The sequence below is a fragment of the Porites lutea genome, chromosome 3, assembly GCF_958299795.1.
Source record: "Porites lutea chromosome 3, jaPorLute2.1, whole genome shotgun sequence".
Classification (NCBI taxonomy): Eukaryota; Metazoa; Cnidaria; class Anthozoa; order Scleractinia; family Poritidae; genus Porites; species Porites lutea.
The window spans coordinates 27,385,477-27,396,456 of record NC_133203.1 but is presented as its reverse complement, the minus strand read 5'-3'; the positions used below and the strand labels follow the sequence as shown (position 1 = coordinate 27,396,456).

General features: G+C 39.9%; 1 protein-coding gene across 1 annotated transcript; it reads right to left on the bottom strand.

Moving 5' to 3' along the window:
- Positions 1-254: 254 nt before the first annotated feature.
- LOC140930830 (uncharacterized) lies at positions 255-4,236 on the bottom strand. Its single transcript, XM_073380543.1, has 3 exons — positions 4,083-4,236; positions 2,338-2,730; positions 255-614 (listed from the first exon to the last, which is right to left on the bottom strand). The coding sequence occupies exons 1-3, from the start codon at positions 4,191-4,193 to the stop codon at positions 255-257; spliced, it is 864 nt and encodes a 287-aa protein (XP_073236644.1). The 5' UTR covers positions 4,194-4,236.
- Positions 4,237-10,980: the final 6,744 nt, after the last annotated feature.

Sequence of the window (10,980 nt, the reverse complement as noted above, 5' to 3'; positions counted from 1 at the left end):
ATTTTACAAAGCTCGATTTTAATCGGCAAATTCTAATCCGGTTTTAATCATGAAAGTCACTAAATATTTCGATAAGAAAGACTGAATACCTCTACAGCAGTTTTAGTTTGCAGATGATGAAAAATGATATGACGACCTTTACCTTGACCACAATTTCAGTAATCTTAAAGGAGCAGTGTCGCAAAAGTTATTAACATGCACTTTTTAGGAAAGTGAAACAACGCCAAGAAATATTGCAGTTGGAGACTCCCTTATTAGGACTGGGGCCTAGATACTTCTTCAATCATTATACGGGACACTGAGCCCCACCCAGTGTAAGAATCACCCTGGGCGTGACCACTATTGCACCGCCCTACCCACAATTCTACTCTAACTGCGCCTTGTGGGATGTTCTCACAGTACCCCTCAAATGACCGATGGTACAGCTGATTACCAATATTCCCAGATGGCCAGGAGCTGTACAAGGCAGCCTCTATTGTCATTGGTCCACTGCACTCTTTGCCGTTGAACTTGAAATACCACCTATTACATTTGCCATGATTTTCGATTCTTGTGTTTCCCTGGAATGAGACTTTGAGCGCTGAAGAAGACTGCAGTTTGTTGAATGCACAATCCTGGAATAAAATCGAACATACTGCTGAATTAAGGCGACGAGTAACTGTGTAATGATTGATAAGTGGTCTAGTAGATTTCTTCGAAAGTTAAACTCATGTTCTTCATGGGAAACCGCAAACCGCAGTTCACAGTTATGCGTTGCAGTTTCACATTGCCGAGATTTCAAATATCAGCAAGGCGTTCATTGTTGAGTGTTGCCATGTTGTTTTCGTCAAGTCGAAGTGCATCACTTTAAACGCATAAAAACAGCAATAATTCTTTATTCGAATTCAAAACTCCAACTAACACATGGCAGACGGATAAAGAAAGCTACTTCGTGCCTTTAAAGGTGAGGCTGCACAATTTTTAGTCGCAAAAAACCTTGCCGTAAGCCACTTACCGCTGGAAGCCCTTCCTGCCGTTCAAACGTGAGCTGCAAACTGCAAAGGGGGCCGCAAAAACCTTGGTCTCGTGGTCAGGAAAAACCTGTCGCTAAAGGTCTTATTTGCAAAAAAATATCCTCAAGTATTCCAACGCAGCCGCTTTTTGGGACCAAAATGAGCACTGACTAGCAAAAATTTAACGACTACGTTCATTCCTCATTATGAGACGGCATAATGTTCTTCTCCCCACAGATCGCAGCTCGTCCGTTAAAATCAAAATAAACAATGCACAAATGCCTCACGGGAAGTGAAAAAGACTCTTTAAGAAGAACAATGTCTCCAGGAGAAATGAATGCCTCTATCACTTCCACCAGGCCAACAATGGCACAGCCTAAAAAAGACTGTAAAAGCCGTCTACAGTGGTCAGTGGAATCTCTCCTTTCCGACACCTCTAATCAAGGGACACTTCCATTCAGGGGACACAAAATTTTGTCCCGGAAAAATGCTTACATAATTTATGTATCTAATGCCTCTATTGAAGGGACACCTCTATTCTCTGGAGAGGGACCCTTTTTCTGGGTCCTATTTTAACCCTCGCCTTGCGACTTGGGCTGAAATGAGTCTGAGTCAGGCCCAAAATATATTTATGCCCGCGACCACAGTAAACACTTAATTACTGGTCCCGAGAGAAACAGTTAGTTTTGTTTCCCGAGGCGGAGCCGGATTAGAATTATTGTTTCTTCCTGGGCTTACGCTTGCTTATCGCGGCTTGCGGCATGGAGCTCGCTGCTCGCGTGCATGGTTTTCGCGTGGAGTATAAGCTTTGCAAAGGAATATGAGAGACTGCCCCCAGCCTACAGCCTAAAAAGTTGAGCAAAAATATTTAAAAATGGCTGTAAAAAAATGAGATTTATCTAAAGTTGAAAACAATCTGTGGCATCGTTTATTACAAGTTTTCTATAATTTTTTATTCCATTTTTTAACAAATTTGGGGTGATATGCCCTTAAATTATGAAATGATTAACAAATTACTTTCTTCCAATAGCCGGCTTGATGTGTCTCTAAATCGTATTTTTTTAGCTTGAGGCCCCGTGTTTGTGTTGTTTTATTCAGAATTCACAAAAAATAAAAACTGGCAGGGTTTTTTCATGCCTTCTGTCTTGCCACTTTCCACCTTGCTTTGATCACGTGCTGTTGTATCCCGAGCGGGGTCTAAAACCGCTAAGTTATACATATCACGAGATACATTGCCAATTGCCATGGTCACGTGACCAAGAGTAAACGAATGGTAGGTCATGGTAGTCCCTGTTTACTTGGGTGAAAGTCTAGGTCATCAACTAACAATGATTATCACACTTACCTTGATCTTCCCGTTATCAGTGTTGGTTTCTGATTTCCACACACATTGTTTCCAGTTGGTTTGTGGTACTGCACTTGCTTGACTTGCTTTGGCGCTTTCTCCTTTCTCTCCTTTGCTTCCTTTTCTTCCTTGATTTCCCACAATGCCTCGCTCTCCTTTTATCCCCACAAGTCCCTGTTCACCTTTTATTCCCTTGATTCCTGGCAGTCCACTCTTTCCGAAAGCCCCTTCGCGCCCTCTGTCTCCTCGTGGACCCGGCATTCCTTGTGATCCTTTATCACCGTTTTGTCCTTTTGCACCTTCCCTTCCCTGAGGTCCTTGCGGCCCCGGAACACCGGGCATTCCCGGCATGCCGTTTGATCCTGGAATGCCAGGGAAACCTAGTATAGATCGCTGAAAGGAAAGATGGATTGTACTTTAATGTGGAAACCAGGTAAAAACTGGTTAATAACCTGCCCCATTAACATTAAAATAGAAAGACCACGAAACGACAAAGATTATTGCAGCCTCCCTTGTTTGAGAGGCACAACAGACCTTGAATACCATGATCCTTCCAGTTAGTGTTTTGGTCTAGCCTTGAATGGACGTATTAGAGAGAGAGACAAAGTCTCCCTTATTCAACAAGTGCTATGGAAATTTAACTTCGTCCTTAGGGCTTTTCCCTTAGAGAATAGGAGGGGAGGTACCTCAAGTTCATAAGGGAAAAGCCCCAGTGACGGTGTTTATTCGCCACTTGCACATCTCCCACCTTATTTGCCCCCAACCCCCCCCCCCCCCATCCCCCAAATTTTTACATCAGCATTGTTTTTCAGTTTCTCGTGGAACGGCTGTAATACCCAGGGAAAAGGTTATGCAAAACTGGGCAAGGGTGGGGAATAAGGTGCATTATGGTAGATGTGCAAGTGGTGAATGGAAATTGAAACATATAAGCAATAGAAAACGTTTCCCGTGTTTGAATAGCCAGAGAGGGGTTGGGAGTATTCGAGACAGACGTGAGACAAAGTCGAGGGTTTGCATAGCTGTCGGGAATTCCCCCAACCCCTGAGTGATTATATTTGGCTATGTAAATACAGGAAAAAGTTTTCTATTACTTTTATAAATTAACTTTCCCCCAAAAAACTCAAAACTCTTTATTATCGCACTGATTAAAAGATAAGTTCTTACCAGTCGCGAAGTCTTAAACAAAAAGTCTTTGTAAAGATTTTTCTAGTTTCAGCCGACGAAGGAATAGGTAAATAAAGTAAACTTGTCGAGTTTTCAACTCGAAAACTTTTCTTCAATTCGTGCCTGCGTAATAAGTGTGCGCGAAAAGCAAAATATCTTAACGTCATAACCATGTTTACACACTCTCAGAGAAACACGCCACTCGGCCAATCAGAGCGCGCGCGCGCGCGCGACGTTTTTGAGGTCACCGACTCTGACCGGAAGTCACTCGCGCCAGTGTGAATATTCTGCGCATGTGTTTACGTCCGTGAGGTCAGGTCGTAAGAGCGCCACTTTTGAAGTTCTAAATAGAACGCGAGATTCTAGTACTCGAAAGTTCGCGTTTGGGTAAAAAATATTTGGTCATTTCTGATATGGTGGTTAAATTATTGGCCTTGTTTCCTTTCACTTTTTTTGCGATTAAATTTTTTGAAGTGCCCATGTGCCCATTATATCACTTTCGGAACTTTACGGTAGTAAAATGGTCTTTGGGAGTACCTAATTCACAGGCTTACTCCTTTTTATCTTCATGCATTTCTTACCTCGCATAAATCTTTTGACTTTGCGGTGTTTTGTTGCTGAGGTGAGGTGGTTGTTCCCAGTGAAACATCAGAGATACAGAGAATCATGAAAACAGCGAAATACTGCGCCATGGTGAGAGCTGAACCAGAACACTGTGGTACTGAAATCAGTGCTACGTGCTCGTCAGTTAAATAGCAGATATTTTTAACTCAATCTTATATTCCTGTCAGTTATTGTTTCTTTGTTTTTGCTTGTTTTGTTTTTTCCTTTTATGGCAATTTTTTGCAACCTCAAGTTATTCTCTTATTTGAGCCTGGGTGTAGGGTTCTGAACAGGGTCAAGAGATGAACATTTTAAAATAAACGTTATAAATTTCTACTAAAGCCAAAAGTTTTCATAGTTATACTAGCACTTGCTTGAGCTTTGTGCGCCTAACGGTACTCGATCCCTTTCCTCAGCTTGATCTTTTAAGCGCGCCAAAATTTTAAGCGTACCTTCGGTCTTCCCCACTTGATGATGTTCATTCATAAACACTTTGATTGCAGTCGTATACAAGCCCGAACTTGTCCATTTTTGCATTGTTTATTTATTTATTTTTTATTAATCCTTTATTTTTATCCATGTACCTTCCTGCAGGAAACTTACTTACTCAACGTGGTTTGATTCTAAGACAAGGAGCGTTTTAATCTTTTTTAATCCTCTTTTTTGCTGCTGTTTAGTTGATGAAGTGTGGTGGTTTTTGAAAATACGTCATAAACATGACAAGCCCTGTAACAGTTCTCTGTTCTTTGGGTTTACTATGATTTCTGTTACGTGCTTAGTGCTAATCTCTTATTCTTGTTTCAGGGTGTTTCAGGGTTTGTTTTCTTTGGTTGTTGCTTTTTTTTACAATAATTAATGATATGCTGGTAATCGATACAGTTTTTAGTGCCACACTCTGCGCAAGGTACCGAAAGATATTACCACCACATGAGAGTTTTGCGAATGACAACTTTCAATTCCATTGTTTTTATTTTTCCTGCGATGCCATGTATTCTCTTTTAGGCTTTACGTAACAAATTTAAAAAGTTGTGACCTGTTGATTCCTTTTTAACTTACAAATGATAAGGGACCGGTCATTATTTATGTAGAGGTGTAGAGGTGTGTGTGTTTAGGGGGGGGGGGGGAGTTGGAAAGATCAAAATTTCTGTAAGCCCCCCCCCTCCCCCCCCTGCAGACCATATATTAAATAGCAAGTGACCACCCTTCTTTATTCAATATTTACGTGGTGACCCCCGTCCCCCACCTCATATCTCCTCTTATATGCTCTACAAAGTGATTATTAAAATGCATGTAACAATACTCTGTTAAGTTTGAAGACTTATTGGTAAATAAACGTACTAATCATAAGGTGATTAGTAACTTTGCATAACAAACGAACTAACCTACTCTATTACAAAATCAGCGTATAAATATAGGAAAAGTGATAGATTTTTGCAAATCGTACCTTCATGGTGAACACGAATGTAATAACCATGCAAAATATAATTCTTTTCAAATCATTTTCCTGCAGTTGTAAAAGGACAATTTCCTTGTTGTTTTATCGTTTTTTTCGTGGGATATTGAAGTGACACAAGCATTTCGTTAAAAGAAAATTCAGTCAAACCAAATATTAAAACAGATAGGTCTGGATTCTTTATTAGCTAAAATTTTAACTAAAAATCAGAAGTTAAGATTGCAAACAGAATTTGTCACATACAAATGACAAAGTTGTACAAAATAGTCATGCTTTAAATAAACAGAAAGCAATAAGATTAGCATAAAAGCGTATAATTTAGCATTACTATTATACAAATATTGTTTGTGCTCTACGATTTAACTAGGCTCGATTACCAGCCGCTGTTCGGGAAAATGAGCCCGCATTCATCCTCCCCTCTCTTCGGGGAGGATCAAGACCGGACCCGGGAGACGGCGGAAATCGAGCCTACGATTTAACTGCTTTACCCATCTTGGCCAATGGACCCTCTTAAAATATAACTCGCGATCAAACTGCTGACCCCTCTAAACTTCTTTATAAAAAGGTTTAGGCCCCCCTCTAGCCAATCTGAAATAGCCTTGACCCCCCCCCCTTCTTTTTTTCCTCCCCCCCCTCTACATAAATAATCACCGGTCCAAAGAGAGAATGAAGTGATTTCTTAAGTTGGTACAACACTCTCCCCTAGCAAATAACTTGATTATACTTATTAAACTTGCTTCGCTCGCTCTAAATGCTACTCTTGATGAGAATCGTGGGAGAAATGAGAGGTCAAAGTCGAATGTAGCCTGCCAAGTAGTCGTATTTTCCAGACCGATCCATGGCTTTTTTCGGGAATAATGCTATGCCGCCATCTTGGACGTTAAAACTACCAGAGAGTTGGGGCGAGTCAACAGTTCAACAGCTAAGACCGACGAAGCTAAGACGGACCAAGGACTAGAGCTCAAAGCATAACTTATTTTCATCTTTTTTCTACTCTTAGCAATACTTGCACTGGCTGCTTCAAGTAACGTTTTGTGCAATTTGTGGACTCGCATCGTGATAAAAAAATTGTTAGACAGGTAGAAGGAAACATTACTTCTTTGTTCTTTAAAACCCTTTAAGCCCCACATCATGAATTTTATGTCCTCATGTATTGGAATCTGGATTCCAGAATCCGAAAAATGTTTGCTTGTGGAGAAGAATCAGGTTGGCAAGTTTAATGTCAGGTTAATCCATAAGAATAATCGGGTACAGTTTTTGTTTGTTGAAGAATTATGAATTCGAATATGACGTCTGCGAATACAGTCGTCTGTCCTCGTACCTCGCAGTTAAGACCGTTAACAGAAATCCTTAGCTTGTATGTTTTGTTTTTCCAATAGAGGTCCTAGGGTAACTTGACCTTTTGTCTAGCCTGCGTAGCAAACGTTTCCGTGCAATATTCGGAGCAAAGAACGAGGAACGAGAGTCAAAGACAGCGCGAAAAATGGCCTCTCGTTTCATTTCTCCCGCTGCCAAAACCGAAAATCCCGTTCCCCAGACGTTCTTTGCTCTGAAACCAAATGGAAACGCTAGCTACGCAGGCTACCCTTTGTCTTATTCGAGTCTTTTCATAAGTTATGCGTACATATGCATGTGAATTAGACGAAAGTTGAAAGAAGCGGTTCTCTATATTATCACATGACCTGTACTAGGTTCTCAGAGGGGTTAACCATTGGCCGTTAAACGGCCAAAAATCTAGACAATAGGCGTGAAAATTGAAAAAAAATGAACCGTTAGCCGTAAAAAAAATGTTAACCGTAAAAATTATGGTCATGAAAATAAATGTTCAAGGTCTCGTCTGAAGACTCAATGTATCTTGAATTTGATGATTTTATTAGTCTTTTTGCGATCTTGCAGAGCGAGAAAAGCCGACACTCTCCTTTTTCAGTAAACTGGAAGTGTTGGAAGTGTCAGTCGAACGGTGTCGCAGCACAGACGCTTTGACGGCTCTTACCATTTTTAGACCTTCTCCAGTTTCTTCTGCTGTTAGAAGGGTGCTTTTTCCAGCCGACCAAGTCAACTGATAACGCCCACAGCCTCCTTACATAAAAAAAAAAAAAAAATCGTCTGTTGCCGACGAAAAGTGCGCGATAAGTTTCGTGAGCGATACCATTGTTCCGCAAGTTATGCTCCCGTCCGAGGCCGATTTCAACCAGCTGGTGAAGTACGAAAGCGATGCCGATTGTATTGAGGTTAATTCGACTGATTATGACTCAGAAGAACTGGTTAATGGTAAACCTGTTGTAACAATTTCTGGAAGACAAGTCAAATCGTGGATACGGTTTGATGTTTAGACAGTCGCAAAACGGTAAGCCACGACATTAAGGTAAACTGAAAAACTGTTATTCATAAAGCATGGATGTTACTTCAAATGTTTCAATGGGAAAATTTATTACGCCTTCACAAATACGAGTAAATATACTTTGTGAAAGGTTTGAACCCAGGAGTCATTTCAAAAGGTTGAGTTTGATCGTCCGGGTGAACGTAGTCCTGAATAGGACTGTTGTTGTTGACAGTGACTGACGTTTCGACAACCTGTGCGGTAGTCATCTTCAGAGTCAAAGTGAGTTGTATCACGTCAGTTGAAAAATACACTAAATAAAAAAAATATTTAGATAAATATACTTTATTGTTTTATTTGTTTTGTATACGTTAATTTACCGCAGTGTAGGAATAAAGATATAGACCAGATTGTTCCTGAGACTTAAAATGTAATCTTACAATAAAAATTAATGAAAAAAAAAATGGTAATTAACCCTCGGAAGTACAAGGGGAAGGGGGATGTTCACCCCCCCCCCCCCCTCCCCTGTAGAACGGTGGGGGTATGAATTTGCTCGTACATCCGAGGGTTAATTTTTAACAGATCCGTTAACCGTAACGGAAAAAAAAATTAATCTAAATTCCAGTTTTGTGAAAGTATAAATTAGTTAAAATTGCCTCGATGGCTAATTTATAACATGATGCTTGGAGTTTAAGATAAACTGGTTTGCAAGGCTCCATGTAAAATGACAACTGTAGATAGTCTACTTAGCTTTCCAAAGATCGCTGAACGAACCATTTGAAACCTTTTGTAATGAGTTTAATTAAACGAAGTTTAAAAACCTTAGTTTGACAGTTTTTTTCTAGATGAAGTTTAATTAAGATGAAGTTGAAATTACTATAATGTTTGATGTAACACTATGACAACTGTAGACAGTCTCTACTGAGGATGTTATTATATTACATCACTGATTGAATCATTTGAAACTTACAGACTCATTAGGATTTTTAAGTGTGGGGCTTAAGTTATTTTTATTTCGATCGAGTACAATTGGAATCTAAAGTTAATCAAGACCGAGATAATATCAATTCTCAGTAGTAAACTTTTTCAGAGTGATCTCATGAGTAGAAACGTATCTTTTCATTCTTCGTTCTTGTCTTTACATGTATGAATTATAAGACACCAGTCTTTCAATCAAAATATTTCTTTACCATTGTCCCTTTTCTGTTCCACTTCAGTGACCTACATGGTCTCCATTTATTCTGTTAAAGCAATGGAGACGGTGCTTTCATGTTCATGCGCAGTGTACCTATTCAACTTCCTTGACTGAGACCCCACTGTTAATCAGATGAAAGCCATGTAGCGGATGTGCACAAAGATGTAAACTGACTTGAAAGCGCCACATTAGATATGCATAATTATGTTAGTTGGTGCTTGAAAATTAGCATGAGATTGTATTTTGCTATCTTAGGTTTTGGCAAGAGAAGTTTGTGGTGCGCTGGTTTTACTGATCCGCCCAAACCATCCGGGTAGTATCGCAAATATATAGGGAACAGAACAATAGAGGAGACGTCAGCCAATCAGAAAATACTGACGTCACTACAACTGATAAAACTGATTGGACAATACCGATTCTTTTATCTTTATTGTTTGTTGTTGTGATTTGAAATGGCAAAGGGAAGTAACTGTAAAAAAACTTTCGCAGGCCTTCTCGTTTAGTTGAAACTTTTTTTAAGAAATTGAAGTTCTTAGAAAGAAACGGCATTCTGATTGTCGATGCAGACATTCCCATATTCATTAAACAGCGACTTTTATTGCCAACGAGGCAACCGAGCTTAGAAGCGAGGTTGACTCGGCGGCAGATTATAACGCCGCGCAATGTGGGCAAAACCCCTCGAATTCTGCGTAACCCTCTAAACTTTGCATTTTTGACCACATTTGGGTGTAAGTAAGACCCCATATCTGGGCAGTGACGTCATGGTCCTGTATTTATAACTCGTGGTTTGAGATTGCGTGGTTCAGTGTGCAGCTGTTCGTTGTCCATCGGAGAAGGTCGATGACCTACCAGGTGAGCAAGTTTTAATACGATTTCTAGTTTGAAAAGGCTATTAGTGGTTTCGTTTGCTTTATAAATTGCGTTTGAAGCAGCAGCTGATCAAGGAATAGGGTTTTACGCTCAAATTTTTGTCAGAGCCAGCTTGTTCTTTGCAGGCTTACATTCGAGCCAGCGTGTTTGCTTTATACATTCTCTATTCAGAACCAGGGTTTGCAGTGCTCTCTTTTCCTTTGTAAATTGAATTTTAAGCGGTAGCCGATTAAGGAATAGGATTATACGCTCAAATTTTTATTAGAACCAGCGTGTTCTTCGTAGCTCGATTCGCATTGAACAAGCGTGTTCGCACCTGTGTGTTTGCCTGTCAGTTTCGAACGAGGTGTTCTTTCGACGACTGAGACGTTCTGAAGACTTGCGAGAAAAGAAGCGAAGTGATTTATTTTTACATCTTTTAGCAGAAAAAAATCCTTAAACGCCGCGTTGCGTATTAAATCAAGACAAACACGTGGTTTCCACTGCTTGATCACTGCGAGCGTTCAGTCGCATACCAACTTTGTTATGATTCATGTTTACTGCTTCATGCTGATTGTATCACTCATTATTTGTGGAAGCAGTACTAGTTGCTCCATAATTAAACCTCCGCGTTCTTGTTTAAGTGACGACTTACAATTACACAAAATTAGATGTTGTGGCCCATACTTATATACGGTCACCCATTACAAACGGAAATATTTGTCTAGAAGAATTCCGTATGCTTCAAATGGTAGTTTTAATCCTTACATAATAACAAACAAGGAAGCACATTTGGTCAATGGAAATCCAGCATTGTCAAAGGATTCAAACTCCCGTAAATCTTCCTAAACCAAACCACATTTACAAGAACGTTTTGGTAAAGAAATATCGCAGTCATTGCCTCGTTCATTCCTCCCCGTTGAGCAAATGCATTTCAGGAATTACTGCCTTGATTTTTTAGGAAAATTCTCATGTGCAATTGATTGTTTTATAGACTTAAGCTGTTACATTTTTAAAGATGCTATTGAGTCTGTGGAACGTAATGAATTTTTTGAAATG

What these genes read in the sequence shown, in the direction of transcription:
- LOC140930830 (XM_073380543.1), bottom strand. Translation starts at nt 4,193, where the DNA reads ATGGCGCAGTATTTCGCTGTTTTCATGATTCTCTGTATCTCTGATGTT. An exon ending in AGTCAAAAGATTTATGCGAG is followed by an intron (nt 2,731 to 4,082) that starts GTAAGAAATGCA and finishes CTTTCCTTTCAG; the next exon opens with CGATCTATACTAGGTTTCCC. An exon ending in CTGATAACGGGAAGATCAAG is followed by an intron (nt 615 to 2,337) that starts GTAAGTGTGATA and finishes ATTTTATTCCAG; the next exon opens with GATTGTGCATTCAACAAACT.